This window comes from Clarias gariepinus, chromosome 13 (assembly GCF_024256425.1).
Source record: "Clarias gariepinus isolate MV-2021 ecotype Netherlands chromosome 13, CGAR_prim_01v2, whole genome shotgun sequence".
NCBI lineage: Eukaryota > Metazoa > Chordata > Actinopteri > Siluriformes > Clariidae > Clarias > Clarias gariepinus.
Window position 1 is genome coordinate 18,682,462 of NC_071112.1, and position 15,454 is coordinate 18,697,915.

The 15,454-nt window shown below is 39.3% G+C and overlaps 1 protein-coding gene across 5 annotated transcripts in view; it reads right to left on the reverse strand.

The window, feature by feature from the left end:
- Nucleotides 1-6,648: 6,648 nt before the first annotated feature.
- Nucleotides 6,649-15,454, reverse strand: part of ktn1 (kinectin 1) — a 38,651-nt gene continuing 29,845 nt past the window's right edge. For 4 of the 5 annotated variants that reach the window (XM_053509529.1, XM_053509528.1, XM_053509532.1 and 1 more), the window contains 11 exons: nucleotides 14,804-14,893; nucleotides 14,627-14,719; nucleotides 14,430-14,519; nucleotides 14,151-14,243; nucleotides 12,842-12,910; nucleotides 12,487-12,570; nucleotides 9,622-9,705; nucleotides 8,976-9,059; nucleotides 8,809-8,898; nucleotides 8,505-8,615; nucleotides 6,649-7,472 (listed from right to left, as the gene is read on the reverse strand). In XM_053509529.1, the coding sequence (XP_053365504.1) occupies nucleotides 7,455-7,472; nucleotides 8,505-8,615; nucleotides 8,809-8,898; nucleotides 8,976-9,059; nucleotides 9,622-9,705; nucleotides 12,487-12,570; nucleotides 12,842-12,910; nucleotides 14,151-14,243; nucleotides 14,430-14,519; nucleotides 14,627-14,719; nucleotides 14,804-14,893 (906 nt within the window). In that variant the 3' untranslated portion in view covers nucleotides 6,649-7,454. The remainder of the gene's footprint in view (nucleotides 7,473-8,504; nucleotides 8,616-8,808; nucleotides 8,899-8,975; nucleotides 9,060-9,621; nucleotides 9,706-12,486; nucleotides 12,571-12,841; nucleotides 12,911-14,150; nucleotides 14,244-14,429; nucleotides 14,520-14,626; nucleotides 14,720-14,803; nucleotides 14,894-15,454) is intronic. The other variant, XM_053509530.1, reaches the window with a different exon arrangement.

Consider the following 15,454-nt stretch of genomic DNA (forward strand, 5'->3'; position numbering starts at 1 on the left):
GGTCAGCCAGCTTACAGCACCCCTGGGTAAGGGCCTTGCTCAAGGGCTCAACAGTGGCAACTTGGCGATGCTGGGGCTCGAACCCCCGACCTTCCGATCAGTAATCCAGTAACCCACAGCCTGTCATGTCCTAAGTCTTCTAGGTTAGTCCCCCCCCCAGTAACCCTGTATATACAGGATAAAGCATTACAGATAATGAGAGTGTTGAAAGTATGATGCCAGGATGAGAAAAGATTTGTTTTACATATTTCAACCAGTGGTGGTGGCTGTAATGCTAATCTTTGGAGTAATTTAACCTGTTTTAAAGGCAAAGTAAAGACATGTTTAATCTATCAGTATTATTTAATGCAGCATTCTGGAATAAATTTTTGTTTTCTGTAGTCATACTGTATGTCCTCAGATTGGCCCTGTCCCTTTTAGACCTGCTAATCCCCCATCATTAAATTACTCAACATTATCTTCTCTAAGTACTTTATCCTGGCCAGGGTTACAGTGGATTCAGATCCTATCTCAGGATGTCGGGCATAAGGTTAAATTACACCGTATACTATGCACATTGCAATGTAGTATACCTACTTATGTGTTTTAATGATGTGGGAGGAAACTGAAGAACCTGGTGAAAACCTGATATCGAAAGATCATGCAAACCTCTACACAGTCAGAAAAACAAGCTCAGGTTCAACCCAGGTATCCACCAATAATACCTGCTCGGCCACTATGCCACCACATTACCCAGCATGCTAAGGCAGCTGAAGTTTTTTTAGCAGTAAATATGCTTGCAAGCAGTGTACCAGTTCTTGCATTTATTAATTTTGCTTATGTGTCCATATACTGTACAAATATGCTAAATTGCAATAAGCTCTACAAACTGTGTACTTTATATTATATGAATTTTAGCTTTTTTAAAGTAACATACTCGGGTAACATATATCACCAAAAAAAGTCACCAATTCCGAAGGTCAAATTATTGCAACAACAACAACAACTATAAATGTTTTAAGTGACTGGAATTGGGTTAAGAGGTGTCCAGCACATTAATTATTAATAACTGTAGGGACTGTGCCAAACTGTCAACTTCTGTAAAGAAATGTGGTTGGGAAAGAATCATAAATGGAGATCACTTAGACTAAGAGCATTTCCACATGCACAATGGTAAGAGAACTCAAGGGATTGGGACTAAACTGCTGTTTAGCCATAAGAAAAGCACTTGTTAGTGAGGCTAATAGGAAATAGGTGTGGTACACCCTGGACACTCACTCACACACTCATTCACACACTAAGGGCAATTTGGAAACACGACTTAACGTAATCTGCTTGTTTTTGGACTGTGGGAGGAAACCGGAGTCATAATGAGTACAGATTGAGGCTATTCCAAAGCACGGATAATGTCAGGGTAAGAAGGGAAGCGGGAAGCGTATTAAGCCATGCACCCATCATGCATAGTGCCCACTACACAAGCCTCTGGAGGCAATGTTATGATCTGGGGCTGTTTCAGTTGTAACCCTTTCACCACTGGTTAAACATATACGTAAAATCATCACAACATTTCTGAACCATCTATTTATAATGCCACCCAACATAACCCAGGTTTGTGTTGTCTGTGCTCAGGATATGGTCACGACTGCTGTCCCTTTGCTGCTTTAGCAAATTATTGCACATAAATGAGCCATTTGCTTCACAACTGCTGTTTGTCCAAACACACTTCCATTCCTCTTCTATCTTGACAATTATAGATAACACCAGACCATAGAGGAGGGGTTTAGCACCAAGAATTGCTTTAGCATTTATGAAAGAGTTCCACAGTACTTCTCAGCATATATTTATTTTAAATAATTCAAATATTAAGCTTATTCTTCAAATGTGTCCAAATAAATACTGGAACCCTAGAGCCTTTATTCCTGAACTTTTCCATTGTCAGAACACATTAAGTCCAAGTTAATGTTATTCTAATAACAGAAGGGAATAGAACCCGAGGCCCATGTTTAGGTGGTCATGATGGGTGAAAGGGATTTCATAGCGTCTCTGCTGTAACTGAAGATTTGTACCTTTTCAGAAGTGGTCATGTCACTTCAGCTTGGGATTAGTTTACCAGTTGTCCCACTCCACCGTGTCTGTTGGTGTTATTGCAGTCGTTCACAGTTCCCTGATGAATGTGTCACCTCTGATTTGACATTGTTTTTCTTTCAGCATTTCTGTTCCAGTAAAGGTTTCTGTTTTAGTTTCTCCTTCAGCGTGGCTTTATTAACGGCAACTACATTTGAAATTGTAGTTAATCATCAGTCTTAAAGTATTATTCTTATAAAAAATAAAAAAAAACAATTGTAATCTTTCAAAATCATTCAGTGATAAATAAACCTAACCTTTCTTTCATTGTCCAGAATTAAAATCATGGCCTTCTCAAATGTTCCTGATGAAAGAGTAGGTTTGGGTTTTGACTTTCCCTTTTCCATTTTTTACCTGAAAAGGTTTAACTAGCTTACTGTATCATTATTGATAATCAGCCACAACAGTAGCCCTTCTTCACTGTGCTGTTGCCTCACTCAAATGGCTATTCTGTGCCCATTAATGATCCACCCACAGGCCCACCCATCTGATCTATTTTGACTTACTTATTTTATCTGTGAATAAAACTTATTAGAAATTGGTTTTTGTCAGCCCTGACATGATTCTTCATCTTGTCCACCATATTTACCTAAGCCGTAAACATAAGCACTTGACACCTTATAGTGTGATAAGGCCCCCATTGGGTCATGTCCCCAGATTTTGCAATCTGCACTGTGCTGAATTGAATTGAATTGAATAAAAAAAAAAGAATACAAGAAAAACTTCGGGCTGAAAACCAAAGTATTTTATTTACACAATTGTTATAGTTAGCAAACAATTCAGTTATCCCGCATGCTCTGTGGATAGAGGTATTTTCCCATGGAAGAAGCCACAACCATGAGGACAGAAATGTTTTTTTTTTATCACATTTCATCAAATGTGCCTTTGTCTTTGTAATAACGGCCTTATGCACTGCAGTCCTACTATAATATCCTGTCTTATCTTGCTGAATTTAATTATGTCCTCTAGTTACCTAAGGAACATTCAGTCTTCGTTCATCGGACCTCAAAAATCCTTAAATATATTGTTCCCACTTTAAGAGCACATCCACATCCACCAGTATCATAGACTGTGAGTCACATACCATCTTGATGGATAACATATGCAAGGAGACTGTTTAAAGATACGTGACTGGATATAATCACTGCGGGGTGTGTGTGTGTCTGTGCACGCACAATAAAGGACAACTGTCAGGAAGACGGAATACATGACACATCTGCCAAGAGAGGATTGTGCAGTAGTGACGCAAATACTATGTGGACTTCATGATGACGTTTCTTAGGCACACAGCCAACTGTTATTCTTCTTGCACTTGTTCTCATGTGTTATTATGCACATACACAGGAAGAAGCAAAGTATTGATGAAAGCAAACACTGGCTTAGTCTTAAAAAAAAAAAATAAGATGCTAAATGAACTTCCTGATTACTGCTTTAAAGCACTATGGCTATTATTACAGTTTACAGCATTTGAGTCTATGTATATACACACACTTTATTTAATCAATCATTCATTTATTCATATTCAGTAACCACTTATCTTGGCCAGAGGCACATTTAGAACATTGGACATAAAGCAGCAATACACCCTGGAATATATCATAGTGCACCAGACACAATGCTGCAGTTATTTCCATCTAGGGCTACTTGAGCATAGCAAATCCACCTACTGGAATATTTTGAGAGGTGGGAGGAAACCAGAAAACTCTGAGGAAAATGAACATGGATCCAGGAATCCGCTGACCGTTTAGTATTAAACCAGAGACGCACAAGATATAAGTTGCCTGTTGTGTCGCGGTGCCACCATCTTACAACAGTTTTCTTTTTAATGGTGTCATTTGAACATACTGTACCTACCCGATACTTATTCTATCCATATTGTTTGTTAGTTTCATCAAATAACAATGATTCAGTGCCATTGTATTGTTCTGTGAGCTCTATTATGATTGTATTGTATTACACAGCATAAGTCATATCCCATGATTGGAGTCATAATTTAACAAGCTAAGTATAAGGCTTTAGTATTAAAAAGCGCCCATTTGTTCCGTGTCACATACTATGCATTGGGTGTGTCTTTGGCGTGTCTTTGGCCGGGTTTGTTATTATGTTAGACAGACTGTGTAGTGAAGCCTGAATGTGGTCTCCATGTTGATGAGGTCATGGCCACGGGGCGAGTTTGGGATCAGCTGACATCAACGTGACATGCAAGGAGAATGGCTGGAATGTGCTGAAGTGTTACCAGCACACAGTTCGCTCACATGAATGCCGCACAAACGTGTCATTATTAACACAGGACGCATGATGGAAAGCTTAGGTGTGAGAGCTGCTAAAGATAAAACCTTCTCAGAGACTTGGAGGAATGTAATAGACCCTTCATGTTGTAAACACAAGTGCTGCATGTTTTTAATTACCAAAAACATGTCCATCTTGTCCTACTGAGGATACACACCAAATGTTCCAATTTCTGTTTAGATTGCACTATTTGCACATCATGTTTGATGAGTCAACAAGGCCTAAGAAGAACTGCTTTCTTATTATTCCTCAGATGTCAACATGTTTTTCACAAGGTTATGACTGAAGAAACTCTCAGAAATAATGACACATTTCACTTGATCTGATTTTAGTATTGAAATCAAAATGAAGTGACCCTTTAGAACAATTTTGGACTTTTGCTGTTATGGTCTTAGGAATCACTAATCCACAGATACCTCTTATCTCATTACACATATGAGCAGTTGAGGGTTAAGGGCCTTGCTTAAGGGCTCAACAGTGGCACCCTAGTGGTGCTGGGTTTTAAACCTGGAACCTTCTGATTAGTAGTCCAACGCCTTAACCACTGAGCTACCACTGCCCCATTATTCGCAAATCTCTATTTGTTATCAATATCAATGTTGGATAGACACTTACAGTTCCCTTTTAGATTTCTCAGACTGTACGTGACATACTGTTACACTTTTGTTAGAATCACAAGGGATCATGAATCCCTAGATCACAAATCGATGTTCCTATAAGGTTCTGTTTCAGACCCTCTTAGTTTTCTTGTCATTATAACAACATACAATTTGCAAACACAGTATTGTTTTTTACAGTTATGGGGATGAGGTACAAAATATTTATCTGTTTACTCAGATTCCACAGAGCGACATAAAATTGTTACAAAAATCTAGATTAAAAAACAAATTAAGTACTCAAGATTGACAACCAGTCAATGGCAGAGAAGAATATGGAGAAAAAAAAAAAAAAAGAAGGCCTCACTATTCAAAGCATGCCATGTTACTTGTCAAACATGGTGTTGAGAGTGTTGTGGCATGAGCATGTACAGTAGGGCAGCCAGTGGAACAGGGTCACTGATGTTTATTGATATATACACACAAGATTGGACAAGATTATCTCAGGTGCCATTTTGACGTTCAGTTTAAATCCATCGTGATCGTGACTGACGCAGAATTTAGATGGAACAAGTCACTGTTTAAATATCTATGGACCGTACTGTATATCACCTAAAAATATTCTGTCTTATTATTTGCATCCTTGCCCCTCCCTTACTAGGTTGATTAACATTATTGTTTGGTCAGGCTAAGGGTCCTGTGGTCACAGGTTCACCAAAACTAGACCGCTATAAATCAGAAATCATTGCCTAGTCTTTTTTCCAGTCTTCAACTGTCCAGTTGTCGTATTGAATACTCAGATTCTCATAAATGGCTGAACCTGGTGAGGTCTTCTGCTGGTGTAGTCCATCCAAGGTTTGACGCATTGCACAGAGTTGTTTTTTTGGCTCACCTCAGTTGTAAAGGAAAAAGTAATCATTTGATTTACTGTAAATTTCCTGTCAGCGTCAACCAATCTGGGCATTCTTCTCCAACCTCTCACATAAACAAGGCATTTCCACTTACAGTACTGCAGTCCAGTAAGTATTTTGTTTACACCATTCCATGTAATCTCTAGAGAACTAGTGTGTTCCCAAAGGATCAGCATTTATGAAATACTCACTCCAGACAATGACAACAGCAACCATCCCATGATTGCTGAGATCACTACGTATTTCCCGGTTCTGATATCTAAACTAAAAGGTTTTAACCTGAACCCTCAAGTAAGAAACATTATCCTTGGCAAATATGTTAAGACCTGTAGGCCTCCTATAACTTTACCCGGGGTCATTAAAGGAGACTGTTGCAATTTCAGTAACAGTCTATGGGACTGTATAATAAGTAGACTTATTCAGTGAGGCAGTAGGTGGAGGATCACTGCCCCTACTGTTCAACAGGACACAGTGCTAGTAATCCAATAATATTTGTATACAAAAGAACATTATTTAAATACACGCCAAAACTTCTAGTATTGTTACAATAATTTGTAGGATTAATATAGAGCATACACAGAAACACTAAATATTACAAACCTGGGCTATGCTGTTAAGATTGTTAAGATGTGGCATGCGCGATGCAGAAATTAATTTCTGGTACACTTGTTAATGCTGGGTAATTATTACACAATTATTAAATCAACACTGCCTTCAAAGAATCTGTAATAAAATGATACAAGACACTGTTTATTTATCAAGCATCCCTTTTAATAACGCTCACCAGTTTAACAAAAAATGAAATATTCCTTGTTAAAGAAATACATTAAAGAGTGTATTGTATGGATTATGACATGTCCCTTTCCCACCTCTGTTGTACTTGAGAATAATTACAGTAAAAGTATCTGCTGCATGGGGTGCCTGCCTTTCAACAAACACAAACACCTGCCTTTTTCATTAACAGAGACATTTTTGTTTTTTTAAATAGGTACTCTGGGAAAAAGACGTAACATTCAGGAACCTCAATGCATGTGGTGTATTTGTTCGCGTGTGTGATTTTACGCAATTAAGCAAGTTCAAGACTGCAGAACAAATGTCGTGGAGTGTCAGTACACAGTTATCTCAGAGTCTTTAAAACACATGTTCTCAACTCTCATTTTTTAAGAAAGGATAAAAACCCTTCTGTCAAAGAACGCTAACAAAGATGTAGTATTCAAAGTGGTTCAACTGAAAAGAGATTAAAAATTAATCAAAACATAAACAAGTCTAACCGTTGTGTCTGTTCAGATGGCTTAGCTCTGGCAACTCTACCGACAATAAGGAATGCCACAGTAGAGAAACTGATAGTCAAGAAAAAGGATCCAGATGGATTGGTTCATGGAGTGTATGTGGCCATGCTTTGGCCAATCCCTGCTCTTCTTAGATGGGGCTGGGTCGGTGCTGTGGGTTTATAGAGCACACGTTAGATCAGGTGTAAAGGGAAACCGGGGAGCCAGAGTTTAATAGGGTATCTGCTGTGGGTGGGATAGAACTGGCCTTCAGAAGACACTTGTCACTACTTGTCTCCGTCGCACTGAAATAAGACAGAGCAAACAAAATCAGAGATTAATTTAAACCCAAGTACGTAGAGGCATGCTGAACAGATCACTCGTCAGCCTGGGCACAATTCGATTGATTCCGTATACAGTATGTTAATTAACAGCTGCAGTCAAGGTTAAATCACAGAGAAAACACTAAGACACTAGCCAGATGCATTTGCAGAATAATACACAGACAAGGACAGAAATTTCATTGCAGACTTTTTTCTCCAAGGCAAAATGTGCTACATGATCATGTATTCATTCTTTTCCATCAGTTTGCATCAATACATTTATCCATCAAGCTACTTTACCTTATCACTATTATAATACACAAACTATTTATTTTTAGCTATCTGTTTGGGCCATGTCCCAAACTGTTGCCACGTTTAATGTAGTTAAAAGGACAAGTACAGATTTTTGCTGCAAGATGTAGTGGACTAGAAGTTTAAGTATCCTCTAATCGAACTACTCAAGTTAAGAAGGAATATAAATATTAAATGTGTACTCAAATACCTTCCACCCAGCCCTGTCCTCATCTATTGCGATGACCTGAAATGCCAAAAATGCACCCCATGCCTTCTCACCCGACCTCACTAACGCTATCGTGGCTAAAAGAGCAAATCCTAAAATGTAAAGCCTTTCCAGAAGATTACTACAGCAGCAAAGGGGGACAAAATTTGCAATGTCATTTCTTGCAAGTGATGTCAGACCTGATCTAGAACCAAACCAACCTTGACAAGCAATCCATCTGAGGTTTTAACAGTCCTGGGTTCAACAATGCGGAGGCTAAATTGGGCAGAGGATGTTTTCATTAGCACCATTAAGCTTTTCTTTAAAGCTTAAATTAGCTAGAATTTTCAAATTTGACCAGTTTTCCATGTTAAAAGAGCATCGCAATATGTCAGTCAGACAGCACAGATGGTAGAGGTAAGTAATATGGGACTGCGCAAGCACTTCAGACCTTGAACTTGCACGTCGGTTTAGCTAATGAATGATTTATTTACACCCGGGAATAAAGGCCTCACCGTCTCTTGTCCCTTGGTAAGTTGCCGATTGACAGCTTGTAGTAATTCTTGTAGTTCCTGCACTGTCTGGTTCAACCCTGCAGTCATCTTCTCCTTGTGCTCTATCTCTTCCTATGAAAGAAATCATAGCACTTTTACCTAGTGTTCGCAGAAGATTTAACAAAACTCATTCAAATAGAATTGTTCTTATTCTGGTTGTACATGATACTTTAAACCCAGGATGTCAAGCATCTCTGATCATCATCTCCTTTACTGTGGACATAATTTGATAAAGCTCCCATTAAAAAGGAAAAAGCCTCATCACCTCAGCAGTTAGGTTACTGTTCTGGATCAGGTTGCTCTGCCCTGCTTCCTTCGAGATCTCCTCCTGGATCAGCTCCAGAGACTGCTGTGCCTGTAAGGATATAAAAATGAGTCAGTATGCCAAATAGTCAAATCTAAACTCTAAACCCACTAAACTCTGTACTTCACCTTGTAGAGATCTCCAGCCACCTTCATTCGCTCACTTTCCTCCATCTCCAGCTTGCCCAGAGTCTGAGTCAGCTGTGTCTTCAGCTAAAACCAAAAAAAAAAAAAAAAAAGCCCAAACCATCCAAGTGTTAACCTCTAATCACTTAATCGGTAAAGGAGTCATTTATAATAAAAGAAAAAGCAAGTTCTGTTGATGATGGCTGCAGTTTGTTAAGCTTGGAATTAGAAACACATTTTGTCAAACAAGTACTGACTGCTGTAGTTGTGCAACACTCTTCCGTAACTGAATAAAGCTATTAAATATTAACTGACTAATAAAGGGTACTGGAGCATGTTTAGGACATGAAAACATTCTCGAAAGACTACTGGACAGGCTGTGGAAATGACAGCAAAGGACGAGCACAAACAACTAACACAGGACGACAAGACAGTAAACGTACATGTTAATGCTGTGAGTGAATCAGAGAGAAAGAGAAAAAGCAGGACTAAGACTGGACACGCGCACAGACCAGAGAAGCAAGCTGTAAAGGTCCTGTTCCCATAGAAAAGAAAGTAAAAAGCTAGTAGTTGGTTAAGTCCCCTGATCCCGCGCTAGCTCAGGCGGAGAGGAGCAGAGAGATATTACTGCATGAGGAGAAGCGCTTACCAAATTCAGCTCCTCATTCTGCCTGACAGCCTCTGTATAGGAGCCATCAAGCTTACTTTGTAACTCGGTCAAGAGATCTTTAAGCTGAAATGAAGTTTGACAAGTGACCGTGGTGAGTGTGTAACGGGGTTCAGGGGTATATTAAAGCAAACTCGAAGTAACGTATTCAAACTGTAGAATTATTTTTGTTTGTTTGTTTTTTTAATAATATAATGAGCTTAAGTTTAAGTAACTGGGGGAAATCCGTTGATCTGCAATAGGCACAATTAATTTTACACGCAGCACAGCCCTGTGATTGAAGTAGACACAACGCTTAGCTCCATTACTAAAGCAGGATCACTCCAGGTTTAGATTTGAACGTACAACATGGAATATTGCGCAAGGCCTTGGACAGTCTGTATAGGGGTCTTGCCTTAGAAGTTATAACGATTATGACTTAATTATAAATAACTTATGACTATTCTGCCTTGTATGAATGAGCATAAGCTAGATTACATAATATTCAGATTTTTTTTTCAAAGGAATTAGCCTTGTGTGAAATTTATACCATGGGAACACTACTCTATAGCCATTTTCAGAAATAGAAAATGTAACATTTTGGACAATGCATAAATTGCACGGATTGTGTAAATCAGTGGTTCCTAACCCTGGTCCTGGAGAACCCCATGCCTTGCACTGTTTTTAGACTTGTTCTAAGTTGAAAGTGATTCGTAACAGTTAATAGTACCTAGTATGATTTCCAGATCGATATTTATAGAACAAGTGCATTTCGTCCCAAAGATGAGCCCTTAAATTCCAGGAAAAGTTACAGTATCTCACAAAAGTAAGCACATCCCTCACATTTTTGTAAATATTTTATCATATCTTTTCAAGGGACAACGCTAAAGATATGAAACTCTGATAGAATGTAAAGTAATCAGTGTACAGCTTGTATAATGGTGTAAAGTTGATGTCCCCTCAAAATAACAACACACAGCCATTAATGTCTGAACTGCTGGCAACAAAAGTGAGTACACCCCTAAATGAAATTGTTGCTCATTGTCAATATTTTGTGTGGCCACTATTATTTTCCAGCACTGCCTTAACTCTCTTGGGCATGGAGTTCACTAGAGCTTCACAGGTTGCCACGGGAATCCTCTTCCACTCCTCCTTGATTACGTCATGAAGCTGGTGGATGTTAGACACCTTGCGCTTCTCCACCTTCCGTTTGAGGATTCCCCACAGATGCTCAATAGGGTTTAGGTCTGGAGACATGCTTGGCCAGCACCTTTACCCTCAGTTTCTTCAGCAAGGCAGTGGTTGTTTTGGAAGTGTGTTTGGGGTCATTATCATGTTGGAATACTGCTCTACGGCCCAGTTTCAGAAGGCAGGGGATCATGCTCTTCTTCAGTATGGCACAGTACATGTTGGCATTCATGTTTCCCTCAATAAACTGTAGTTCCCCAGTGCCGGCAGCACTCATGCAGCCCCAAACCATGACACTCCCACCACCATGCTTGACTGTAGCCAAGACAAATCTGTCTTTGTACTCCTCACCTGGTTGCCGCCACACACGCTTGACACCATCTGAACCAAATAAGTTTATCTTTGTCTCATCAGACCACAGGATGTGGTTCCAGTATTCCATGTCCTTAGTATGCTCGTCTTCAGCAAACTGTTTGCAGGCTTCCTTGTGAACCATCTTTAGAAGAGGCTTTCTTCTGGGATGACAGCCATGCAGACCAATTTGATGCAGTGTGCGGCATATGGTTTGAGCACTGACAGGCTGGCTCTCCATCCCTTCAACCTCTGCAGCAATGCTGGCAGCACTCACACGTCTATTTTCAAAAGCCAACCTCTGGACATGACACGTGAACTTCTTTGGTCTACCATGGCGGGGCCTGTTTTGAGTGGAACCTGTCCTTTTAAATCGCTGTATGGTCTTAGCCACCGTGTTGCAGCTCAGTTTTAGGGTGTTAGCAATCTTCTAATAACCTAGGCCATCTTTATGTAGAGCAATAATTCTTTCTTTCAGATCCTCAGAGAATTATTTGCCATGAGGTGCCATGTTAAACGTCTAGTGACCAGTATGAGAGTGTGAGTGATGACACCAAATTTAACACACCTGCTCCCCAAGGACACCTGAGACCTTGTAACAATAACAAGTGACATGACAATGGGAAGGGAAAAGGACTAATTGGGCACAATTTGGGCATTTTCATTTAGGGGTGTACTCACTTTTGTTGCCAGCAGTTCAGACATTAATGGCTGTGTGTTGAGTAATTTTGAGGGGACATCAACTTTACACCATTATACAAGCTGTACACTGATTACTTTACATTCTATCAGAGTTTCATATCTTTAGCGTTGTCCCTTGAAAAGATATAATAAGATATTTACAAAAATGTGAGGAGTGTACTTACTTTTGTGAGATACTATATGTAAAGGGGCGCATGTTTAAAAGGAGGCTTATGTCCTGCACAGGATGTTTTATAACAGTACTTTCACACTCATGAACAGCATACTGTACATTAGATAAATAAACTAACCTGCTAGCAGTACTGATGGAGCTTACATTAATTATTTTCAGCAATAGTCAAAACACATGACGTTTAATCTGAGAAGTTAAATACCACGTAATAAACACAGACTAACTACAGTCATGTTCTTAATCCACACTCGCGTTTAAGTTTTTCGGCAACCAATATAACCTTTAATATTGGCGCTGAGATTTGAGGACACTAGTTCTAACCGTTGTGAGTAACAGAAAGGCTAAGGTGTGTTTGGCATCAAAAATAAGTGTTATACACAAAAATGACAGGACACTCACATGTAACACAAAACGGATCACATGTCCGAGTGAGCATTATACTGTACTTTGCGTACCTCTCTGACTTCAGACACATAAGTGGCACTCTCGCGCTCCGCTCTCTGCAGTTCAGATTCCAGGTGCTGCTTCTCTCTTCTCAGCTACAGTGGGATTAAAAAATAAATAAAGAATGCTCAAACACATGTCATGCAGACATCTTTGTTACAGATTCATGCAGACCTAGTCTGCTTGTTAGCTATAAAAGGCCGAAGGAAATATAAAGATTGATGAAATGAGCAAAACGTGCTGATGACACAATCTTAAAATTAGGATTTGAGAAGTCAAAAAGGAAAAAGCTTCCTTTGCACCCTGCACAGACTCTAGAACTTCCTCTAACGCCCCATTTCCTTTAGAATCCTTTGAATAACTCACACTCTCCAGATCGCCATCTGAGCTCAGTCTGTCCACTTCCTGTTCCAACACGGTCACCTTCAACGTCATCTAGGGATAAAAACATGAGAAACGTTCATCTATTAAGAAGAAACTTGAGAAATTTGAATAAAATCAAGAAACTTTAAAACCTTCAGCCATCATTATGGGGCTGTATGTTGCGCAGCCTTAAACAAAAAGTCTTTTTTAGGCTTTTTGGCCAAAAGTGTATGCGGAAAGCCCTTGTGGTAGAAAAGCCTAGTTGTAGAAAAACTGATAATAATAATAATAATAATTATTATTATTATTATTATTATTATTTAATTGACAAGAAGTGTAATAAGAGCACTAATTATTATTATTATTATTATTATTAGTATTATAATAAAGAGCATGATTAATAATTTTGGTAAGGCACATCTAAAAATTGCTGAGGGTGATGCCAGTGAGATTTTTTTATTTTTTGGATTTTTCCAATTTTCTCCCTAATTTAGTCGTGGCCAATTCCTCCCCGTCACTAGGGGGCTCACTCGGAGGAAACACCGCTTCTTCCGCGTGCGCTAGCTCACAGACGCTCCTGATTGGCCGTAGAGCCGTGATTAATGTGGGAGCGTGAGTACCCCCCTGAGAGAGCTCGGCCAATGAGCTCTCTTTAGACCTCTGGCTGTGAGAGGCAAACAGCATCACCCGGGGTTCGAACCAGCGATCTCCGGATGATGGGGCCAGCGAGATTTTAATTGATCTCTCTTCTAGGTGTTTAGGCCAACGGCGTATTTCAAAGAGAACCTGGAGACCAGTCTGGCATTTCCCAACCAACTATAAGCCAAATGACGATATGCCTTTTGTGCATTCATGTATCGCACTCATGCCTTAGTACATTACATTACCACATATGGCAGTGGAAAAGAGAGGAAAAAAAGAGGAAAAAACAAAGGGATTTTTGTGCCATTACAGATTTTCTAAGCATTTGTAACAGTGCCAAAGAAATGCTCATCATCATCAATAACAAATGGTGCCAAGAGCAGGCAATAGGGGAACTTATTAACTATATATTGTATAGGGTGTGCAAGCAGAGCAATTTAAAATCCATGGAAGATATTCAGTGTCTATGTGATAAATTCCATTTTCCTTATGTATACTGACAATTCTTATCCTGAAATAAGACGCATTTCGCATTAGATTAAAGTGAGATTTATTACTACATGGAGACTTTGGCATTACATCTAAATCTTTCAATAACTCTAATGCCTCCAACTAATAATAATGTACAATCATTAAACATTTTTGTGACTGATTTACTGTAAAATCTCACCTCCCTTAGCTCGCTCTGTGCCAGGTCCAGTTTCTCCCTCCATTGGCACTCCTCCTTTTCCACACTGTTCTGTAACCTCTGTAGGATGCCCTCCTGAAATCACCGCTAAGTTAGAAAATAGTCTGGCACTAGAGAGGTCTATGTACAAACCAAGCTAAAAACACAAGCTCAGAACATCAGTAGGACAGGATTATATGCTTAGGATACTGAATAAGTGAAAAATAAAGCCATTGATTCATGATTTATTCATCCAAAAAGAGCAGACTGCATTTTTCTTACCGTATCTGCTAAGACTTTCTTGTACGTCTCACAATCCTTCTGTAATACTTTCTGGGCCTCTTCAGCCTCCTTTAACTTTTCTGTCAAATCCTGGTGGAAATATAAACAGAAGTAACAATAAAGACAAACAGAGAAATATACAGTATACCCTCACACTAAAAACAGGATTAAATGTAAAACGTGGTAACGTGCATTACCTTGACACAACTATCGTCTGCGCCTGGTGCAGAGCCCGTCCTATCAGCTGAAGCCATGGAGCTCTCAAAGTTCTGCAGCCATTCTTTATGGCTCTAAAGAAAAAAAAAAAAAGAGCTATTAAAGGCTTGCTTTATTTTTTAGACTTTACCGAATATGCTATTGTTTCCATTGTGCACCTGTTCAGTAGGAAGAGGCACATGTGGGAGAAGTCTGTGCAGAACTGCTCGACATTCAGCCTCAGCAGCCTCCAGTGATGTCTGACTCTCCTGCAAAGAGAAACAAAAGAACATAGAGAAATGAGTAACGAGTGTAGTTATTTATTGTCCATGCATGTTCAATGGCTGTCCATAATAACTGTTTAAAAAAATAAAATAAAAGAAAAACCCTACAGACTGAAACCCGTAACTCTACACTTAGTTTTTTTTTTGGGGGGGAAGATCCAGACACCCGAGAAGTGATCCAAGTGTCACTCACGCATTGAACTTTATAGTGATTGTAAACACACCCTATCGAAGAAGTACATGAATTGTCCCGACTAAATACACACACACACACCCACTGTAACCTAAAACCCTCATTTCACTGAATGGTTGTACTGGGTGCTATAAAACTATTGAAGCACAGTACAATGGCCAGAAAGATTTACCCTTTATTGCTTAAATAAATATGAGCTAACTTCAAGCCTTTACAAACTAGAATAACATTTTGTGCTATTAGCAAAGCTCAGCTTGAGAGATTAATCTTGATATTGTTTCCACTGCCAAGCAAACCATAACATAATTAAAAACTTTAGTTAAATTTGGATTTTTCTTACAGTACCAGGATAC